Genomic DNA, 24501 nt, shown 5'->3' with positions numbered 1-24501 from the left:
ATTTGTTAGAAACATAATGTGTAACCAGCTAACACCACATTACATTCTGTAATATAATTTACTCATATAGCACTTTATTTCTCATAGATCCAAATAATGGATCCATGGTACAGTGTACATATCAGCCACACAATACTGTACAAAAACTTATGCCTGTAATATCTTTAAATATTATTTTGAGTTGGTTAGTTATTTTTGACAGTATACTTAAAGGTCAAGTCCACCTCAGAAAATGTTGATCTGAATCAATAGAGAAAAATCAGACAAACATAATACTGAAAATTTCATCAAAATCAGATGTAAAATAAGAAAGTTATGACATTTTAAAGTTTCGCTTATTTTTCACAAAGTAGTTAAATGCACAATTTAGTCACATGCAAATGAGAGAATCGATGATGTCCCTCACTATTTCTTTTGTTTTTTATTGTTTGAATTATACAAAATTTCAATTTTTACAGATTTGACAATAAGGACCAACTTAACTGAACTATAAAATATTAAACAGTGTCAATTCCACATGTTCATGGAGGAACAAAACTTCTTTTCACAAGACAATGAGCAAAAAATGTGATGTCATCAGTTCCCTCAACTTGCATACCGACTGGGATGTGCATATATCTATTTCGTGAAATTAAGCAAAAATTTAAAAATGTTATAACTTTCTTATTTTACATCCGAATTTGTTGAATTTTTGAGTGGTATGCTCATTGGATTTTTCTCTTTTTATTCAAATCAACTTTTTGTTGGGGTGGCCTTGTCCTTTAAGAACTCTATTAGTCATGAAAATTATTCATTTTATAGTCCGTATTCAAATGACAAAGTTAAGAATCAACTTGGGAAATCAAAATGAAAATCATTCCAAAATGTTTTGATACAATCTATCATGCATAGATATAAATATATTAAGTTCTATATCGTTGTTACATAAAATAATATGACCCAACATTGACAGCCTTCATCATCTTTTTCCTTTTCCTTTGGCTTTTGCAGTCTGCTGAAGACCATCGATATACCTCCTAGGGATTTGGTAGTGACCTGCACCAACACAAACAAAAAGAAATAAAACATGTTTTTAAAAAAACTGTTTCAGCCAGCCACAACTTCTTAATATTCTACAGCAAATCCACATTCATACTTCTTTGGGAGGTATATGGTGCAATTTAGAACACAAAAGCAAAATTACTTTTATGGTACCTTTGCCATCTAATGTTAACCTCCACATCCAAAGATTAGTTCCTTTTGATTGACCGTTGAGCATTATTACTGTGGTAATTATGAAAACAATTAATCTTCTCTGTGATACCCTTTTAGAATATTGTATGCACATGGAAAGCAGAATTACCTTTTGTCGTTTATTTCATATATTGTAAGCACTTAAAGCATGTTTCTATGAAAGGGTACCACTTGTGTATGATCCAACCTTAACTGATGCTGTAAAGGCACATAAAGTTCCATATAGCATTACATATGCTATCTGGAACTTTATGAACAGTGACATAAAACAGCTCTCCTAGCAGGAAGAAATCAGTGTATCTTTATCAGAAATGAAATTCTGGAAATATGTCTTTACATTACTCAAACATCACCAGCAATCCTTAAACATTTTTTTCTTGTAATTACCTGTTAGAAATTTGTCAAGGAACTTTATTTGGTTGCCCTGCACGGTGACCTGAAGGCCAAGCTTGGCATTGGAGCATTCAGTGACCGTAGTGCTGGCTGCTACAGCTATCTGCAACCGGTGGGCGAACTCTTTGGGGTCCAGGCTGAACTGTTCTAGGTTCTGGATCACAGTGATCTATGGAAGGATTTGTAAAAAAGTTCATAGAATCAGAGTAAAGGTTTCACGGTACACAATGCATCTTTCTTGGGCACTTGTTGGTCCTGCAGAAGATCACCCAACTCAATGTTTCAGCAATATTCTTGCCATCTCCAGGGTCCTGTCTCATGATGACTTGTTACAATATGCACAATTTCTATAACAAATTTACCAACAGCCAATCAGATTAAAGGATTTCAGTAGCATTAAACTGTTATTTAAACTCCCCAGGGAGTGGAAATTGTGCACTTTTCGTGCGGGATTGAAATTAATCCAATGACCGGGGTAATAATATGCTGTAACGCCATTCTGGGAAAAGCGCTTTATAAAAATTGGCTATTATTATTATTATTTCAAATTTGTTATAACAAGTTTTATGAAATGGGGCCCCAAGAGAATGAGCAAACTCTGGAAGAGCAGGTAATATATACTATATAAGGGTGCTATACATGTATGATGCCCTACTAAGTACATGCCTCTAATTGGCTAGAAATGTCAAAGTAGATTGCACGTTCATTGAAGTGTGTGGAGAACATACAGACGTCAGTGAGAGGGGGTGCACTAAACACTAAATGGGGTAATTGCCATTGGCATCAACAGCAATTTGGAGAAGGTATTAAGAGTAGGAATCCATATGAAATCTAGAGCATATTATTCAACATGCAATGGTGAGCATTTCTTCAAGCAAGTGCCGTCAATGGCCAAGCAGATATAGGACCTTATGAACCTTCACAATCCGTTATCCTAAAAGTCAAGTGCAAGTTCTTAACACACACTTCTGATTTATAACTTATACATGAACCAAGCCTCACGCAAGATAATATTGCTGGTCTCAGCTCTTTACATTCTACTGTATTTATATTATTCACTCCTTCACAACACACACACACATCCCAATTTTGATTCCCGCAGAGATGATAAAGATTTGGAATTTCAAGGTTTGATTTTCATTTAAGAATAAAAGTTTTCTATACAAATATGCAAAACACTGAATTATATAGCCCGATTTGGGGATTTTGATAGAAAACTGTAGATCTTCGTACGATTGACTGGATCATCATCGTAGACCACAATGAAAGGTCAAATCTTACCCATTTGTTGCCTGCTTTGCGGTCTAACTTTAGTATGATTGGCTGGACCTGGCCTTTGTGGATCTGAGGTTGAACTCCAGCTGGGAGCTCACCAGGGAAGACTATCTGATAACCAGGATTCATCTTATGCAAAAACCTACAGTAATAAGATATAAGAAGCATATTTGTTATTTTTGAGTAGGTAGGAACAATTTAATTCACTTAGTCCTCAGTTTTATATTTTTAAAAAGGCAAATTCTGTTTTCTACTGTATTGTAAACATTGAATTCTGTTTCCTTCTGTAACATGCGCAAAACATACATTAGACAATTTTGAATAGTAGAAATATTAGAAAAACATAAGTTGGACTAACAGCATGCGTATAAAGCTTGTGACCACATGCTAAACATTGCAAACAGGTTGCTCAGCAGATTTTCCACATTTGGTTCGTGGATTTCGTGATTTTCACCATATTCTTCAGTGTTGAAAAATTTTGGCCTAAAATATTTTAGCCAGGAAAAATTTGTTTCCTGTGAAATTCTATGACTTCTGTGTTCTTACAAAATTCAGTAAAATTTTCATTGGAAACTGGGAACTTAAACTGATGTTCTTGGCTGAAGGGATATAAAGAGAGGCTTTAACGGTTAATAAATCAAAACACAAGCTTACCTTGTGAAAAGCTGATCCCATTTGAGATGAGTTATGCTGCATTCAGACTTGTTTACAACAGCATCATGGAGAATAGGGTCGAGTGTAACACGACTGAAAGATGAAAAAAAAAACAATCAACAATAAACTCAGTTATAGTAACATTGCATATGAGATGAGCGACCCTGCTTTCATTCTTGTTTGCAACAGCATCGTGAAGGATTTGGTATGTTCTGAATGTATTATGTCCTCCCCCTCCCTGAAAAAAAATAATGCTAAGAGAGATAAATATATTTTTTAAATCAAGTTTCTACTTGTCAAATTCTTCACATTTCCAGCCATGTCTGACTTTATCGGATTAATGATAATTTAAATTCACAATTTAGTTCTGGAAAAAATATGTAATTACTAGCATTCGCCGGGCCGTTTTTCAGAAAGTTGTTCATAAGTTCACATAACTGGTAACCTGTTCTTGGGGGGTCAAATCAGATTCTTTGTTTCCTCATCAGCTTATGTTGAAAACTTTTTGTTGCTAAAAAATTATCTGATTGCACATGTTTCATCATTTATCAAAACATGAATTAGTGTTGTGAAAATTCACTCCCACTGTTTCAAATCTGGAAAAAAAATGGGCATTTCATTTAGCACATGAATATTTCATCAGTTGTGCATAACCTACTACGAGCTTTATTAACCCTATCTAGGCCGGGGTATTTTAGGAGTTCATATGGCGGGGGGGGGGCCTCCCAGGCCCCCCCTTGAGATCTCGGCCGTTGGCCGCACGGTCGCGCCGAAAAATGGCACGCAGGTTGTCTGGGACATAATCTACAAAATTGTATAGTAATTCATTTCATGCAAATTGCTATTAAGTGATTCTGCTAATTTATGCGTAATTAGTATGCGAAATCATACTTTTCCCTCTAACTCCGTAAAATAAAGCTCCAAATGTTCTAATTTTTGGTTTCTTTGTGTGTTCTCAGCAAGTGTACATGAAAAAAATTGCGATATCAGATCAATTTCTTATGTATTATATTGTTTTTTGCAATTTCTTATGAATTTCTTTAATTTTTGGACCTTTTTGTTTTAATTGTTTTTTCAATGAAATTTGTTGGGGACTCTTCTGAGATCATAAACAGCATGAAATAAATACATTTGGACCAGCAAAACTAAATATAATCATACATTTATGATTTTTGGTTGAAAACACAATTTGCATTGACTTTGTACACAAAATCACGTTTTTGAGCAATTTTTGATCTGACATGCACTTACATAATATTGTGTGATTTCGGAACCGCGTACCCGGGTGATGCAAAACTGGTCTCAAAAGTTAAAAGTCAGCGAGTGGCACGGATAAAAAAAATTTCGCGGCGAAAATATTGTGCGAATCGTTGAGGGGGGGGCCTCCGAGGCCCCCCCCCCCCCCCCCCCGGCCTGGATAGGGTTAAACAGCCTAAGCCCTGGAATATATAACCACTGTAATGAAAAGGTCATTACCTAGAATCATTTTGGTCTACCAAGCTAGCCTGAGCCCTGGAATATATAACCACTGTAATGAAAATGTTATTACCTATAATCATTTTGGTCTACCAAGCTCTCATTCTTAATGTAGGCTGTAATGGCATTCCTGACATCTTCTTTTGTCATCCAACATCCTCTCCTGTTGGTAAAAACAAATTAATTAAGAGATTAATTAAGAGGTCACAAGTTCAAGCTTTTCACAAGATGATCTCGGTTGGAAATCAAAAGTAAATTTTTCAGCCAAAGAGTAATTTCTGATTGGAACAGACTGCCTACAGAAATAGTGGAAGCTAAGTGGAAAGATTTGAAGATCTGTTGGACAAGTTTTGGTGGGGGGATGATTTAAAACCTCTATTTCTCATCGCATGTAAAGTTTCACAAGTTTAAACTGTCTTGATAATTGTCAATCGAAGACCAAAAAATCTACAGGAAAAGTCCTTCATTTTTTTACCTCATGTGATGTGATGTGAATTCGAATAACTTAGTAAACAGGGGTGGTATTCTGAAAACGTTCTTATCTTTGTTCTTATCTTTTATCTTATCTCATTAAGATAAGAAGACGCTAAAATCATTGCAAATCGGTATTCCAAAAATCTTCTTAACGCGTTCTTATCTCTGTAAGGACTGCCTCCTTCTTATCTTCAACACGCCCATTTTTATGATATTACCAATCAAAATGCGCTTTATATTGTCAGTTTAACCAATAGAAGCGTTCCTTATGTCAAGAGAATATCATGGGCACTGAACGAACGAAGATTAAAGAATTAAAGAACGAACGAAAAAAAGAATGAGCGAAAATTGATTAAAAAAAGAAAAAAGAAAGACACAAAAGTGACAAAAAGCAGAAAAAAAAATTAAAAACAAACGAACGAAAAAAGAAAAAGAAAAAATAAAAGAAAGATATTAAAGAAAAATAAGGAAACAAAAAGACCTAAAAATTAAGGGAAGGAAGAAAGAAAGAAAAAGGAAAAAATAAAATGAATGAATAAAATGGGGAAAACAAATGTAAAGACGAAAGAATGGATGAAAGAAAGAAAATAAAGGGGGAAAAATGCAAAAAATAGAGTGAAGGAAGAAAGAAAAAGGGGGAAAAAGAAAGAAACAGAAAAAGGGAAAAAAGCAAAAATAAAGACTTAGTAAAGAAAAAAAGAAAGGAAAAAAAAAGAAAAGGGAAAATAAAAAAGGAAGAAGGATGAAGAATAAATGAACAAAGCAAAATGAAAATAAGGAAGAGATAAAAAAATTCAAAAGAATAAAGCAAAAAATATTAATGAAGAATGAAAGAAAGGAAGATAGACAGACAGATAGAAAGGAAGAAAAAGTGAAAATGAATAAAGAAAGAAAGACAAAAGGATAGAAAAAAGGTGAAAAACAAAATAAAGGGTGGATTATAAAAAAAGGGTGGAAAGAATACATGTTATTACCAGTGGTAAAATCTATTTTGAGCAAGAAAGAACGCGAACATCGTGAGATGTGATAACCATCTAGCTATCTTAAATATTATCATAAATATCGTAAAAGATAAGAAAGATAAAAGATAAGAACGTTTTCAGAATACCACTTATCTTTATTTTGTTCTTATCTTTTTTAGCGCGCTTTTGTATTATAAGCGCATGTAATAAATTTACGCGCTCAGCATAGGATGGAAGGCAAGGTAAGAAAAAGATAAGAACAAAAGATAAGAAAAAGATAAGAACGTTTTCAGAATACCAATTTGAGAACGTGACGTAGATAAGAACAAAATTAAGATAAGAACGTTTTCAGAATACCGCCCCAGGCCTATTGCATATACTATCTTGATTGATTACTTGTGGCTTTGCAGGGTTGGTTCATGTTGCTAGGCCAGCTCTCATTTTGAGGGGCATTCACTTGTGACTTTCTTAGCGATTGCTTATTAAGGAACCCTTAAAAATGTTTTTTCATGAACTGGATATCAATCAAGTAATAATCATTACATCATCCTCTACACTTACTTGTACCCACTGTGCTGGAGTACTGGTACTTGGTTGGGTAATACAGCATAGAATTGCCTTATCTCTGGGGGTCCTTCAGGTGCCTTCGAGCTTGAGGATTGGATAGAGGCTGCACCAGATTGCTCACCAGAATCGCTTTCATCAGGTAAAGGTACAAAATATCGTATTCTGTAGAGGAAACAGAACTACCAAAGATCAAGGGTCTGTTTCATTGAGTAACAACAGATAACTTCACCATTATGGCAACTAAAATGGAAACCTTGATTGTAATTGGCTGCGGAGCCCCGATACCATGGTAATCGCCATAAATGCAAAGTTAGTTGCACATTAACTCTTTACAATATGGTATGGGCCTTAGCTATATGTAAGATTTTAGGCAGGCAAGCATGACTTGGCTTGAGATCTTAAGAGTTAAGTATAATGAATATGGTGATGAGGGTGTTTCATAGGGTTATATGTAAGTTACAAATAACTTCATGTACCACAAAAGACGTGCCAAATCAGATTCTACAATAAGTTGAAATATTATGTTTGTTGATTAAATTAGGGTTAAAGCTGATTAACTCACTCATCATGGTTTTTGTGGATTGCTGTGACGCTATCAACACCAACGCGCAACTCCCTCACATCTAGGAGACCTTTCTCCTGCATGGCTTGCAGGAACTTGGACAACTTCTTGTAGCTGGATTTCTTCAGATCTAGACTCTTCCCTTCTGGACTAACATAGAGTAATTACAAGAAGAGGGGAGCATTTCATGAAACAAATAGTCAGTGGTTTTCACTGACAAATTTACTCTGAGCCAATCAGATGCAAAGATTTTGATAGCTTATAACAATAGTCTGTTAAGTCCCAAGTCTATATTTATAGTGATAACATCCTAAAGAATTTCTTTAGTCACCAAGTTAATGTCATTATATATAATTACAAAGAGTTTACACATGTAATTTGTGCAATTCTATGTGGTAAAGAGAGGATGAGTGGCGGCAGAAGGGTAATTCCAAAGGGGCATGAAAGGTGCTTTTCTGTAACAAAGAGTTGGTGAAAATTTTACAACCTATTCCTTAAGCTTCTTTAACTAGTATAAATACACTAATTCCAAGCCACAAGAATTTTATTTACATAACTACAGTCAACAAAATGTTGTGAAAGCGCCTTATGTGTAATGCTAGTTACCATGGACTATTATTGTTATTTTCAGTTCCTCAAAAGATATGGATGAGCAGAAAGCATTTATTTTTAGACTTCTCAATTTTTTTCCGAATAAACTGAAATGAATGAATGAGTGAAAGACTTAATAAACAAAAGAATAAATATAAGAATGGATGTTCGGAATGATTGAAATGACAAATCAAGTTTGAACTTACCAGCATGTCTGCATATGATTCCTATACAATGAGCTCGTCAGCAATGGCAAGTCTGAAGGCTTCACTTTTTTCTTGAGACTGTGTAATAAACACTGGCGGAGAAGTTCATCCATGGCATCTGTAAATACAAGACCATGGCATTAATATCATTATTCTGATTGTTGAATTTATGAAATCTTTTCTTTCTTTTACATTACTATAATGAAGATATAACAATCTACATTGAAAGTCAGATAAGCCCACTATCTTTGACACATACTTCTTCAATTGGTCTTACTTCCTATATCATTGTCATTTTCTATATTCTTTAAAATTTACTTTTCTAGAGGCACTATTGTTTCTGTTAAAATGAGATTCTGTCTAAAGATTTCATCCCAAAACATTCTTTTTCAGTACAATGGCAATTCAAATCTTGAATCCATCAAACTTTTCTTTTAACCTCTGATCATGAAGAAAAAGGCCAAAGGCAGTAGAAAGTGCCCATGAAAAAAAGTAATTCATAAAACATCATTCAAACTATACAGATAAGGTGTTAAACAATTATTACTTTATAACAAGGCAAACGCCAAGCGTTGTCTCGCCTGCATATTGCAGTCATGAAGAGACTGCATGTCAAAACTACATGTATGCTATATGACTTAGATGGACCTCTGTTACGAGTTTGGCGATCCCACCTCGAAGCTATAGAAAGTTATTGTGTGTACAACACAGCAGTGCCAGTCATGGAAAGTTCATTGACATTTGACCTTAATCAAATTCAACTCACATTTGAACTTGACCTGCACCTTCAAAAGATGGAACTCTTGTATGAATTTGGCAATCCTAACTCGAAGATATAGAAAGTTATTGTGTACAGCACAGCACAGTGGCAGTCATGGAAAGTTCATTGACCTTTGACCTTATTCAAATTCGGCTCACATTTGAACTTGGCCTGCACCTTCAAGAGATGGACCTCTGTTATGAATTTGGCGATCTCACCTCAAAGCTATAGAAAGTTATTGTGTGTACAACACAGCACAGTGCCAGTCATGGAAAGTTCATTGACCTTTGACCTTATTCAAATTCGACTCATATTCGAACTTGACATGTACCTTCAAGAGATGGACATCTGTTATGAATTTGGCGATCTCACCTCGAAGCTATAGAAAGTTATTGTGTGTACAACACAGCAGTGTCAGTCATGGAAAGTTCATTGACCTTTGACCTTATTCAAATTCGACTCATATTCAAACTTGACCTGTGCCTTCAGGAGATGGACCTCTGGTATGAATTTGGTGATCCCACCTCGAAGATATAAAAAGTTATTATGTGTACAACACAGCACAGTGCCAGTCATGGTAAGTTCATTGACCTTTGACCTTATTCAAATTCGACTCATATTCAAACTTGACCTGTGCCTTCAGGAGATGGACCTCTGGTATGAATTTGGTGATCCCACCTCGAAGATATAGAAAGTTATTATGTGTACAGCACAGTGCCAGTCATGGAAAGTCCATTGACCTTTGACCTTTGACCTTATTCAAATTCGACTCATATTCGAACTTGACCTGTGCCTTCAGGAGATGGACCTCTGGTATGAATTTGGTGATCCCACCTCGAAGATATAGAAAGTTATTATGTGTACAACACAGCACAGTGCCAGTCATGGAAAGTTCATTGACCTTATTCCAATTTGACTCATATTCGAACTTGACCTGTGCCTTCAGGAGATGGACCTCTGTTATGAATTTGGTGATCCCACCTTGAAGCTATAGAAAGTTATTGGGTGTACAAAGTTATTATGTGTACAACACAGCACAGTGCCAGTCATGGAAAGTTCATTGACCTTTGACCTTATTCCAATTTGACTCATATTCGATCTTGACCTGTGCCTTCAGGAGATGGACCTCTGGTATGAATTTGGTGATCCCACCTCGAAGCTATAGAAAGTTATTGGGTGTACAAAGTTATTATGTGTACAACACAGCACAGTGCTAGTCATGGCAAGTTCATTGACCTTTGACCTTATTCCAATTTGACTCATATTCGAACTTGACCTGTGCCTTCAGGAGATGGACCTCTGGTATGAATTTGGTGATCCCACCTCAAAGCTATAGAAAGTTATTGGGTGTACAACACAATTGTTGACGACGACGCCGGAAATAGTGAAACCTATGTCTGGCTCCGCTACGCAGGCGAGACAAAAACTATTCCAAGGTTGAAAAAAAATATATAAAACATTAAATTCACCCGGCACCATTTCTATTTATGAAGATGCTATGATGAACAAATGGCCGTGATACATAAACACTGCACTCACAACTAAAATTGTGAGTAAAAAAAAAATTGACACCTCACAAATCCCCAATTCCAAGGAAAAATGTGTCACGAACACAAAATCAATATATATGGCTGGAAAGAGTATCTTCTCTCAAATAATGTGATATCATACTTATGTGATATGATTATGTCTCCACGCTTGGATAATCATTAGGTATTCTTCGTAGTGATGTAAATTTTGATTTGCGCCAAAGTAAGGCATGATTGCAATGAATGAATCCAGATGCCAATGTCATACTCCTATGTGAGTTAGTAAATACATTTGCAAATCCCTTTTCAATGAAATTTATTTGAGAATTGATACTAAAAAGTGATTAACAATTACAATGTAAAATATTGAAAAGCTGTTTTGAAATAGATTTTAATGCAACCCATGAAGGATTATGACATCACCGACATCTGGATATGGATTCATTAATTGCAGTCATGCCTTACTTTGTGGAGCAAATCAAAATTTACATCACTGCAAAGAATACCTCCTGATTATCTAAGCATTAACACATACCACATACATATGGTATCACATTATTTGGGAGAATACACTCTTACAGGCCATATATAATAATAATGTGTTCATTAATATTTTTCCTTAAACTGGAGATTTGTGAGATGTCAAGTTTTTTTTTAATCACACAGTATAAAATTTTGCCACCACCACTCACCTATGGGTGAAACTTCTTCCGCTGCATCTTCTTCCACTACCTCCTCTCCTCCGACTGCTCCTCCACCCAGCAATAGACCAGCAACTTCTTCCTCAATACCACCATCCCTGACCCCACCCTCTTCATCTCCTTGGCATACGTCTCCATCAGCCACCCTCTGGCCATCAGTCCTGTTTGTCTTATTGTCACTTCCTGCAGAGTTCTCAACATTGGTGGCACTATCACTGTGCGATGGCGAGTCTTGAGGGATCGGGTCGATCTGTGGTGGTTTAAGTTTGCCACCAGTTGCCCTGCAATTGTGGAAAAGATAAAGGCACAAGGTAGAAGTATCTATATATTAGGCCTAGTTATATATCATCTTCATTCGCAAAATAATATTTATTTAACATACATGATTCATCTTTCAAATTATTCTTATCACCTATAGATCTTTAGTAGAATATCATATTAAGTTGAATATCTCTCTTTGCTACAGTAAAACATAAATTTTTATACATAAATATGTTTATAATTATTGCAAGACCAGGAAAAGATTTCCACTTAGGACCAAAAAATGCTAGCAAAATTATTCCCTGGTTAAATATTCAAACAATAGACATACACAAATTACATGTATAGAAAAATATCACAGAAAAAAATAAGTCAACAGTGCCATACAGTTAAATTATTTCAGCAATGTAAAATGAAACTTATCCTTACACTGGCAACTGCAATTATTTCAACAAGATATCAAGATATTGAAATATTTCAATTTCAGTTATGGAAATAGAAAGATAACAAATAGATGAGAGATTGAAGAGAAACATAACATGCAATCAAGGAAAGACAAAGAAGAGGCCTAGGAGAGAAGGGAGGAGAGAAGAGGACGGGATAGAAAATAGGGGGGGGGGAGAAATATAACACAATACCGGTAGTAATATTACCACAGGTGATCACCAAAACAGTGCAGTGTGAACACTCCCTTTCCTTTCATTGCACAACCCAACATATCTGATGATGACATGGAGGCAGTTCCTATAGCAATAGGAGCAAGGTTACCAACAACCTTCACACTGCATAGTTGTGATTTCTCCAGAAGGGGAAGTCCCGTCTCTGACATGACTACCCCTGGTAGCATGAGATCTGAAGAAAGGTATCATAAGAAATAATGATCAATTGAAATTCACAGGGTCATCATGATTTATAATCCATCATCATTTATCATATTGTTAACATGAAAACAACAGTATACATGTAATCGTAACATCAAATACTTTTCCTCCAGCAACTTCATTAATATTCCTCTTTCTTTCTTCCTTTTCCTCCTCTGCCCCCTTCTCCTCATCCTTCTTTTCCCTCTTGTTCTTTATATTTATGACAAAATGACTACTCTACTGCTATTAATTATATTATGAATACTTGTACACTTTCTACTTTACATCAGTTCCTTATTCTTCTCTAATAACCACCACCACCACCACCTACCACTACCTCTACCTCCTACTACTACTACTACTACTCTACTCTACTCTACTCTACTCTACTCTACTCTACTCTACTCTACTCTACTCTACTCTACTCTACTCTACTCTACTCTACTCTACTCTACTCTACTCTACTCTACTCTACTCTACTCTACTCTACTCTACTCTACTCTACTCTACTCTACTCTACTCTACTCTACTCTACTCTACTCTACTCTACTCTACTCTACTCTACTCTACTCTACTCTACTCTACTCTACTCTACTCTACTCTACTCTACTCTACTCTACTCTACTCTACTCTACTCTACTCTACTCTACTCTACTCTACTCTACTCTACTCTACTCTACTCTACTCTACTCTACTCTACTCTACTCTACTCTACTCTACTCTACTCTACTCTACTCTACTCTACTCTACTCTACTCTACTCTACTCTACTCTACTCTACTCTACTCTACTCCTGCTGCTGCTGCTGCTGCTGCTGCTGCTGCTACTACTACTACTACTACTACTACTACTACTACTACTACTACTACTACTACTACTACTACTACTACTACTACTACTACTACTACTACTACTACTACTACTACTACTACTACTACTACTACTACTACTACTACTACTACTACTACTACCACTACCACTACCACCACTACCACCACCACCACCACCACCACCACCACCACCACCACCACCACCACCACTACTACCACCACCACCACCACTACTACCACCACCACTCCTACTTCTTTTTTATTTCTTCTTCTTCTTCTTCTTCGTCTTCTTCTTCTTCTTCTTCTTTCTTCTTCTTCTTCTTCTTCATCTTCTTCTTCCTTCTCCTTCTACTACTACTACTACTACTACTACTACTACTAGCCTAATAATAATAATACTACGACTGCTGCTATTTCTTCTTCTACTCTTACTACGACCACCACCACCACCACCACCACCACCACCACCACTACCACTACCACTACTACTACTACTACTACTACTACTACTACTACTACTACTACTACTACTACTACCTACTACTACCTACTACTACCTACTACTACTACTACTACTACTACTACTACTACTACTACTACTAAAACCACAACAAGTACTACTTTAATTTCTTGCTGACTAAAATAATGACTACATACCAGCTCCTCCAATCAATTTCTCTATTACAGCAGGGAATGTAGTGAGACATGGTAGCAATGATGGACATTTCCAGAGCGTGTAAACTGTGATTGATGAAATTTAAATAGATAACAAGCAGTTGTACTCAACAACTTATTTTCAATATACAGTGCATCCCACAAAAAACGAAACTGAGATTTATTGATGATTTATCATAACTTAATCACAAAGACAATAGACAAATGACCTACCATTGTAAAGCTTAGAATCTCTTCTTTCATCTGAAATTACTTAGATTATTTCTCATTTATGCATGAGTGAGCAATAACAATTTGAAGAGGTGATACCAAAAAGTCATTTGGCGGGCTGTATCTGGGTTTCAAAAAGAAAACCACATTTTTAAAAAGTTCAATATCTGCTCTTTAATTTGATACCTTAATTACAGAAAATGGTCAAGAAATAACAAAGTTCTGATTATTTGAAATAAGGCTTGAATTTCAATAATTTCATAAAATGGAAGAGGTTCTACAGGCTAGCGTTCAAATTCACTTGACACTCCGTTTTGTTGACAATCAGCCATGCATTAAGTCTTTTGTTAACCATGTGATAGCTTCTGTGGGAAACCGGTGAAAACACGTTTATTTAATGAAATTATAGAAATACAAGCATTGTTTCGAGGGAACATAACTTTTTACTTCTTGACCATTTTTTGTGATTAAGGTATCAAATAAAAGAGCAGATATTGAACTTTTTAGGCAAGTGATTTTCCTTTTGAAATTCAGATACCCCCCGCCAAATGAGTTTTTTGTATCCTTTCTTCAAATTGTTTTTACTCACTCATGCGTGAATGAGGAATAATCTAAGTAATATTAGATGAAAGAGGAGATTCTAAGCTTTACATTGGTAGGTCATTTGTCTATTGTATTTGTGATAAAGTTATGATAAATCATTGCTTAATCTCGGTTTCGTTTTTTTTCTGGGACGCACTGTATGAAGTAGGATGCTGGACTTGGAAGCAGCATTGTCACTTCTTCATTACAAATATTTTTCGCATTTTGACTACATGAAAGATTTTTTTTATATTGAATTCAGAAAGGGATTAGTGACATACTGTATGTATTACATTCAAATACTAGCAAATGTTTTACTTTCAAAATCACCCCTTCTTGACTGACGTAAAATTCACTATTTGATTGATAGGTGAAATGTAGATATATGCATTTTCTTGTATATTTATGGTATTTACATGGTTCACATCCCATGTGATTGATTACTTCCTAAGCTACAGATGTACCCATTCAATACTGGATGTAGATTTCATAGACCATCATCCATTATCACGAAGATTATTACTTTAATAAATTTCATAGATTGTCTAATTCTTATGATTGTGAGACACAAGTACAAATTTCTCTAAAGTTCTGACATGCAAATAGAATTGTCTTAATAATATGAACTTGGCTGCCATTCAATTCTGAAAATGAATTACCTGTAGGATAAAGAACCTTCTCATTCTCGAAGAAAGCCGGAACCCCATCTACGCAGTAGACCACCATATGTTCCCCTGTGTGTGTCTGGATCTTCATTGAAGTTGTCTGGGCTTTGTTAGGAAAGATGGAATCCACCTGGTCTGAGGTGATTTCACTAAACTGCAGCAGGACAGAGCTCTTCATCTTACGCCTGGGGACAGAGACAGACAGAAAAGTAAGAAGAAAAGATAAAGAGCAATCCAATGCAAAATACAGTCAAGCTCGAAGAATTATAATGGGTTGGAACTGATAGCTTTGACTCACGTAACATTCAACTTACATAAATATAAGAAAATATGTAAGGCTTATAGAAAAGAGCATGATGGTAAAAAAATAATAATCTAAATCCAAGGCGTTTTAAGTGAAAATTAACCTGGGTGAGGGCAATTGGAGCAAAATCGACTAAATTTCCACTAGAACACGTATAGAAATGCAGACACAAAAACACAAATTTTTATTAGATTCCTTCCCGTTTATAATCAGGCTAGAGAACTGAGGAATCACCTCATGAAAAAAAAGAGACAGAGGGGATCAAGGAGGATGATTAAAGAGAGAAGGAAGGGAAGTTGATGTGGGAATTGAAAACAAAATCCTAGGTTTCAAGAGGAAAAGTGTGTCAACCAATTTTGCTTTGGTTTATAAGAAGGCTTGGTACATTGTACATGTAAAATGTTTTGACAACATTAAAAATTTTAAATAAAAATAAAATAGTTTCCACTTACTTATCTGATCCTTTCATTGCAGCATTAGACTTGACATGAAATGGCTTCTTGAACATGGTGTTATATATATCCACTAATCTATGATGAACAATTAAAAATAGAGCAGGAACTTCAACTCAGGACAAGTCCCTCTTTGGTCTTGACCTGTAAATTTAAAGGAGAATAGAATATTTTAACATCAATATCTTGCCTCTTGCTGCATATGAGGGGGGGAGGAATGAAGATGGAGGTGTTTTACATGGCTTAATTCACTAGCAAATTCTTAAAATTCTTATACCGGGTAAATGCCTTTTATCAGCTAGTCATATGCTGTTGTCATCTGCAAAAACTGTATGTGATAATGCTGACAAGCATTGATCAAAACAATAAGAGACCCAGAATAAAACCCTTGGGTACACCACATAATCTAAAGGGACAACTAAGGAATTTGATGTTTTCTCCTAAGTTAGCACCATTCCTTTTAGGTGTACTGGTATTCTGGTAATCAATATATTAAAGGACAAGTCCACCCCAACAAAATGTAGATTTGAAAAAAAGAAAAAAAATCCAACAAGCAAAACACTGAAAATTTCATCAAAATCGGATGTAAAATAAGAAAATTATGACATTCTAAAGTTTCGCTTAATTTCACATAACAGTTATATGCACATCCTGGTCAGTATGCAAATTGGAAGACTGATGACGTCACCCACTCACTATTTCTTTTGTATTTTATTATATGAAATATGAAATATTATAATTTTCTCCTCCTTGTCAAGTGAAACAAAGTTGTATTTCCCCCTGAACATGTGGAATTACCATTATTTTAACAGTTTATTGTTAAGTTAAGTTGGTCCTTATTGTAAAATCTGTAAAAATTGTAATATTGTATTATTCAAACAATAAAAAACAAAAGAAATAGTGAGTGACGGAAATCATCCACTCGCTCATTTGCATATCGCTGAGTTGTGCATTTAACCGTTTTGTGAAAAATAAGCGAAACTTAAAAATGTCATAACTTTCTTATTTTACATCCGATTTCGTTGAAATTTGCAGCGTTATGTTTGTTTGATTTTTCTCTATCAATTCAACACAACAATTTTCTGGGGTGGACTTGACCTTTAACAAAGACAGCATATATAATTCTGACAAAAATAATCTGGCTTATAAAACAAGATTAAATTAGGTGTGATTTTGTGCATTGGAGCAAATAGAGTTGTCCCTGCACTGTCATGTCACTGATTTTGAAATCCCCATATTATAAGAGTTTTGCATTCATATCACAGTTCAAATTTGCTAAATTTTCAATTTTCTGCTTCCTAATCCATCTTAAAAAAATCTTCAGTTCCCCCCAAAAAACCACACATGTGACCTGATATATGGTGTGTGGAATTGAAACCAGGTACCATACTGAGAAATTGAACATCAGATTACAACTCTAGATAACTCAACTTACTTTGATAGATTTTTGCCAAATACGGTATCAGTTACTAATTCCTTGATTTCAATTCAATAGTTCAATACAGCAAATCACATTTTAACATACATCCACAACTTTACAGACATCTGCTTAATTTCTCCTTTTATTCATTTTTTTAATCACCAGACAGTCCTACTAAGTTACAGTTAATCATCATGCCTGTTAACATTAGGCCGGCTTAACTTAGGCTAATTACTGGCTTATTGGCCATATCTGCATGTTGCCAAATGTTGACCTAAATTTCTAGAAGTGGGAGTCTAGCTACTTTACAAAAAATAAGACTAAAATTTCTGGAAATCTGGGGTGGTATTCTGAAAACGTTCTGATCTTTTATCTTATCTCATTGATAAGACGCTAAAATCATTGCAAATCGGTATTCTGAAAATCTTCTTAACGCGTTCTTATCTTTGTAAGGACTGCCTCCTTCTTATCTTCAACACGCCCATTTTTAGGATATTACCAATCAAAATGCGCTTTATATTATTGGCAGTTTAACCAATAGAAGCGTTCCTTATGTCAAGAGAATATCATGGGCGCTGTGCGTACAGTTTCTGGCTCATTGCGCGAAATAGGCATTTTATACGCAATGACTGATTATTATTTCGAGACACGTGCACAAAATAAAGTAAGAAAGAAAGTTAAGAAAAAAAGTAAATAAAGCAGGTACAAATAAAGAATAAAATATGAAGAAAAAAAGTAAGTAGACAGAAAGGTGTCAGAATGAAGCAGAAATTTAAAAAAAAGATGAAAGGAACAAAGCAGAAAATAATGAAAGAAATAAAAGAGTAAACGAAAGTAAGCAAGCAAAAAGAACTCAAAATTATAAAAAGAAAAGAATAATAAAATGAGGAAAAAGAAATAGAACGATCATCAATGATAAAGTGAGGAAGAAAAAATAAAGAAAGTAAAAGGACAAAATAAAAAAGTTTAGAAAAAGATCAAATGAAGTAATAAAGAAGCGAAAAAGAAAAGTTTGAAAAAAAAAAGACAGTGTGAAAGAAAGAGAAAACGAAAGAAGAAAATGTAAAAAGTGAAGGAAGAGAGGAAAAGGATAATGAAACTAAGAAATAAAGATGAGAGAAAAAAATGAAAGGAAAATTAAAGCAAAAATAAAGATTACAGAAAGATAAAAAGAAAGAAAGGTAAATTGAAAGAAAGAAAAGGAACGAAAAGGGAAAATAAAAAGTCAGGAAAAGTGAAGAATGAATAAAAAAAAGAAAACGAAAAAACATTAATGGAAAGAATAAAGAAAAAGATTTTTTTAAATTGATAGAAGAAAGACACAGAGAGGAAAGTAAAGAAAGAGAGTAAATAGAGAATGAACAAAAATAAAGAATAAAACACAAGAAAGTAAATAAGACACAAGAGTGTCAGAAAGCAGAAATTTAAAAAAATGAAAGAAAGAACAAACGAATGAACGAAAAAAGTAAAAAAGAACCCAAAAATAAAAAGAAAAAAAGAAAAGAAAAAAAAATTAGGGGAAAAATTAATATTAAGGGAAGAAAGAAAAAGGGAACAAAAGGAAAAGCACGTATAAAGATGAAAGAAAAAAAATAAGGAAGAAATAAAAAGATTACAAAAATGTGACGGAAGAAAAATGAAAAGAAAAGAAAGAGAGAAAGGGGAAAGAATAAAAGCAGAAATAAAGACTTATTCAAGAAAAGAAAGAAAGGGATAAAATGAAAAGGGAAAATAAAAAAGGAAGAAAGATGAAGAATAAATGAAACAAAGCAAAAGAAAAGTAAAGAAATTAAGATTCAAAAGAATAAAACAAAAGATATAAATGAAGAATGAACTTAAAGAAAGGAAGAAAGACAGACACTATAAAGGAAGAAAGACAGATAGAAAGGAAGAAAAAGAGAAAATAAATAAAGAAAAAAGGGATAGAAAAAAGAGACGGGAAAATAAAGGGTGAATGAAAGAAAGGGTGGGAGGAATATTTGTGGGTACTTGTTACTAGTGGCCATCGATTTTAAGCAAGAAAGAACGCGGACATCGTGAGATATGATAACCCTCTAGATATCTGAAATATCATAAATATTGTGAAAGATAAGAGAGAGAAAAGATAAGAACGTTTTCAGAATACCACTTATCTACATTTTGTTCTTATCTTTTTAGCGCGCTTTTGTATTATATGCACGAGTAATACATTTACGCGCTCAGCATAGGATATTTAGCAAGATAAGAAAAAGATAAGAACAAAAGATAAGAAAAAGATAACAACGTTTTCAGAATACCAATTTGAGATTGTGACGTAGATAAGAACAAAATTAAGATAAGAACGTTTTCAGAATACCGCCCCTGGTGTCTTGGTGAATAAAAATAGATGGATAAAATTCACACAAGGCGGTTCACGAACCACCAGTCTCGCCTGATTTTGTGATCAATGCAATATGACCTTCTGACCCAAGATGACCTTTAACCTTATCATCCTCATGAACACACACGTAGTATTACCCAAGGATCAACTACCAAGTGTAAACACAATTGATACAGAAATAAAGAAATGAGAGCAAGTTGAACAAAAACTTGAAAAAATGGACATGACCTCATATCATTTGACCCATAGATGACCTTTGACCCAATCATCCTCATGACCACACATGTGGTATTGGCAATTTGTACAAGTGTGATCATAATTGGTGAAATAAAAAAAATGAGAGCAAGTTGAGCAAAATCTTGACCTTGTGACCCCGTTCATCCTCAACAATTAACACACACAAATGGTAATTAATACCCAAAGATCATTTGTACCAAGTGTAAACACTATATTGATGCAGAAATAAAGAAATTATATAAATTTGAACAAAAACTTGACCTTTTGATGACCTCTGACCCCATCATCCTTGGCAACAAACATATATATGTGATATTACCCAAGGCCAAGCCAACAAACCATTTGACCCAGGCAAGTGTGATAAAAATTGATGCAGAAATAAAGAAATTAGAACAAGTTGAACAAAAACTTAAAGGGGATCGATGGACATGCCATCATATTATTTGACCTTTTGACCCCATCATCCTTGGCAACAAACATATATATGTGATATTACCCAAGGCCAAGCCAACAAACCATTTGACCCAGGCAAGTGTGATAAAAATTGATGCAGATATAAAGAAATTAGAACAAGTTGAACAAAAACTTAAAGGGGATCGATGGACATGCCATCATATTATTTGACCTTTTGACCCCATCATTCTCACCATGGGCTCACAGTCACATCTACCAAAATCATAACTACCAAGTATGATAGTGGTCCCCAAGTCTGCGCACCTAACGATTTGAGTTAAGATTTAACATGAATATCTTATTTCACAAAATCTCTGTTTCAAATTCTTTATTTTTCAACCATTTTGAATCAGATTTTTTAATGAATATATGTATTGCATGTGTAAAGTTTGTGTTTGTTGCATATCTTCTTCAACTAGAATTGCGCAGACACACGTGTGTGCACATAAGGGGGACTGCGCAGACGACAAGTTTGGGGAACAACTTGATGCAGAATTTAAATTTTTTTAAAGAGCAAGTTGAACAAAAACTTTTTTCTTACAAAACCAGACTAACCATGCTGCAGCAACAGGAAAAGTGATTACAATTCACAGGGGTACGGCCCACTAGGTCTGTGTCGAACTTCATTCAGCAAAATCAATATAAAAGCAGCTTCATGCCCTCACCTCAGCCAAGCCATGCTTAATTTGGGCCAAGGGCAAGGCCATGCCAGACAAAAAATGAAATGTCAAGTCAAGATGTGATTAATTTTGTTATCATAGCCTAGGTAATGATCATGATGATGTTATACTGTAGGAAACCGAAACCCAAGAGAAGCAATCTTATTGGAAAGAGTAAAATGAGAAGCAAATTAAAAAAGTTTCATCAAAACCTGTTATGAAATAAGCAAGTTATGGACGTTCGAAAGTCTTGTTGTACTTCTATGGAGGTCCTCAAATTGGCAAACGTGCTTCAAAATGGTTGATTTTGTTGACACCTCCGCATTTAATTCTCAGATTTTCCCCTTTAATTATTTTACATATTTTCACATTATCTCCTCCTGATCTTGACATATGTGATGTGACTTATATTTTCCCATGACAAATGATGTGCTCAGGAGGCAAGATGCAATTTGAAAGATATTAGATGAGGAAAATCTGAAAATTTGTGTACGAAACAAAATGGAGAGTTGTCCACAAAATCAGCCATTTTGAAGCACGTTTGCCAATTTGAGGGTCCCCATAGAAAATACAGGACTTTTTAAACGTCCATAACTTGCTTATTTCATAAACAATTTTGATGAAACCTTTTTTTTTATTGTTCCTCTCATTTTACTCTTTCCAATAAGATTGCTTCTCTTCTTGGGTTTTCAGTTGGTTTCCTAGCTTTAAGAATAAGACTTTGGGAGGGTGGTGCTGTGTGTTAATTTGCACTTAATTTGTAGCCACCCAGGACCAAAATCCAGTTGAAACCAATTAGAGCAAAACCAATTGAAACCAGTTGGCCAACTGGTTTCAATATGGAAATTGGAACAACTGGTTCCAATTGAAACCAGCTAGTTGCCAATTGAGCAACTGGAACCAGTTGGCAATTGGTTTTGCTCTAATTGGTTTCAACTGGATTTTGGTCCTGGGAGTTGTACCAATTTCCCTATTGAAACCAGGGAAATTGGAACAACTCCCAGGACCAAAATCCAGTTAAAACCAATTAGAGCAAAACCAATTGAAACTAGTTGGCCAACTGGTTTCAATATGGAAATTGGAACTACTGGTTCCAATTGAAACCAGCTAGTTGCCAATTGGTTCCAGTTAAAACCAATTGAGCAACTGGAACCAGTTGGCAATCGGTTTCAATTTGTTCCAGTTGTTCCAATTTCCCTATTAAAACCAGTTGAATCCAATTGGAGGCAACTGGTTTCAATTGGTTCCAGTTGAAACCAATAGGAGGCAACTGGAACCAGTTGAAACCAATTGGTTTCCAACTGGATCCAATTGGAATTAACTTAATTAGTTACAAATTAATTAGCATTTGCACTAACTATTGCTCATGCCAACACTGAAGCAGTGTTATATGTCTATTAATACCAATGTAAAGGGCATTGATAAAAATTAAAATACAGACTTTCATATGTATATATTTATATGGAAGATCTTCAAATATGTTTTATTTGATGTATTTTGGTAACAGTTAGTGGTGTACTATTTTAACCTATTGTAATTATAATCTATATTTATGAACATGGTTTTCACTGCAAGTATTCTAAACATTTATCTCAAAAAGTGTGGCACGTACTTGAGATTGAAAAGAAATGAATAGATACATTGTAAATGATGATAAATCACATAAAATATTAATCTGTACATATTGGCAGATAATATGCAAATCAACTGGTTTCAATTGGACGATCCAGTTGGGTAAAATTCTGGAAAATGTTCCAAATGGAAACCAATTGGTAGTCATTTCCAGTTATCCAATTGGTTCCAGTTATCCAACTGGTTCCAATTAAAAGTCATTTCCAGTTACCCAACTGGTCCCAGTTAGGATTTCCAGTTACTCAATTGGTTCCAGTTAGTTAGAAGTCATTTCCAGTTGGAAGACATTTCCAGTTACTCAACTGATTCCAGATAGGATTTCCAGTTACCCTTCTGGTTCCAGTTAGAAGTCATTTCCAGTTGGAAGACATTTCCAGTTACCCAACTGGTTCCAGTTAGGATCTCCAGTTACCAAACTGGTTCCAGTTGGAAGTCATTTCCAGTTACTCAACTGGTTCCAGATAGGATTTCCAGTTGCATGCCCGACTGCCACTGGTCAGTAGAGGCGCACGGCCAATATTGGAGACTGTCTCCAATGTGGGAGATTATCTCTGATATCAGAGACTTTTGTAAAGAATTTGGGTATCCAATATCAGAGACAGTCTCCAGTTTGGGAGACCAATTCCCTTTGTTTACATTTGCTGCAAAAGGATTACCTTGGCGGCAAATAAAAATGTGATAAGCAGATTCCTCATGAAAAATTACCCCTTTTCACCATCTACTTTAAAAATTCACCGTCTACTTTTGTTTTGATACGGATTTTTGTTGTCATTCACACACAGGTCTAACGAGTGGCAGTTTCCTGACATCTGGGCACAGACTGGAACCTCAAAAAAACGAAAAGTTCTCTCCTCTACCCCAGTCTCGATCGGCCATTTTGTTACGATTTTTAACAAAAATGGCCGATCGAAACGGGGGTAGAAGGAGAGAACTTTTCGTTTTTTTGAGGTTCCAGTCTGTTCCCAGATGTCAGGAAACTGCCACTCGTTAGACTTTCATCCATATAATCGTGGTAATTGTATACTTTCTGTTTTCACAATTCATTTGGAGAAATATTTAGACCATAAATCACCCTAGTCCGGTGAATATGGTCAAATACACGGTAAGCTTCTGGGCTCCCGCCCGCTGCGCGGGCGGGAGGTCTCTGGGTTAGGCCCATGCAAACTCACGCTGAACTAGCGGGCAATTCCTCTACGACTGGTGGGCTACAACAGGCAGCAATCACATCAGCTACCGCCGCGCTGCCTGGAGAGTGGAGTCAGGGCCTGGTCAGGATAGGCTGAGCTCTGTAATAATATACCCGGTACCGGTATTTGTAGACTTGCTTACGGAGCTCTGATCGATCCATCTGCCTCTCGGTATTAATTCAACATAGAATCTCGGTGTCCCCTCTAAAAAAATGAGAAAAACCGAGAAGTAAAAAGTATTTTACTTAGCCTTAGCCTAGGCCGACACACAACAGTTTTGTCCCAGCTAGCTACGCTGCACGTGGAACGACCACCGGATGTAAATATCCA

At 35.3% G+C, this 24501-nt stretch overlaps 1 protein-coding gene and 1 long non-coding RNA gene across 4 annotated transcripts; both read right to left on the bottom strand.

Moving 5' to 3' along the window:
* Positions 1-52: 52 nt before the first annotated feature.
* LOC129271158 (eukaryotic translation initiation factor 2D-like) lies at positions 53-24501 on the bottom strand. Of its 3 annotated transcripts, none has more exons than XM_064106311.1 (14): positions 24154-24501; positions 16225-16368; positions 15463-15653; positions 13994-14077; positions 12298-12496; positions 11375-11664; positions 8394-8511; positions 7597-7746; positions 7029-7196; positions 5105-5194; positions 3556-3648; positions 2908-3043; positions 1621-1795; positions 53-1035 (listed from the first exon to the last, which is right to left on the bottom strand). In XM_064106311.1, the coding sequence occupies exons 2-14, from the start codon at positions 16278-16280 to the stop codon at positions 959-961; spliced, it is 1827 nt and encodes a 608-aa protein (XP_063962381.1). In that variant the 5' UTR covers positions 16281-16368; positions 24154-24501; the 3' UTR covers positions 53-958. The 3 variants fall into 3 exon arrangements, with proteins under 3 accessions (XP_063962381.1, XP_063962382.1, XP_063962383.1); XM_064106312.1 differs by having other exon boundaries at positions 24417-24463; XM_064106313.1 differs by lacking the exon at positions 24154-24501 and adding an exon at positions 23288-23488.
* Positions 8950-10529, bottom strand: LOC135155902 (uncharacterized). Its single transcript, XR_010295031.1, has 3 exons — positions 10397-10529; positions 9908-10218; positions 8950-9438 (listed from the first exon to the last, which is right to left on the bottom strand). It is a non-coding gene; the product is annotated as an uncharacterized LOC135155902 (long non-coding RNA).

Source organism: Lytechinus pictus, chromosome 11 (genome assembly GCF_037042905.1).
Source record: "Lytechinus pictus isolate F3 Inbred chromosome 11, Lp3.0, whole genome shotgun sequence".
NCBI classification, from domain to species: domain Eukaryota; kingdom Metazoa; phylum Echinodermata; class Echinoidea; order Temnopleuroida; family Toxopneustidae; genus Lytechinus; species Lytechinus pictus.
Note: the sequence above shows the minus strand (reverse complement) of the source record. Positions and strands in the feature narration are given on the sequence as shown.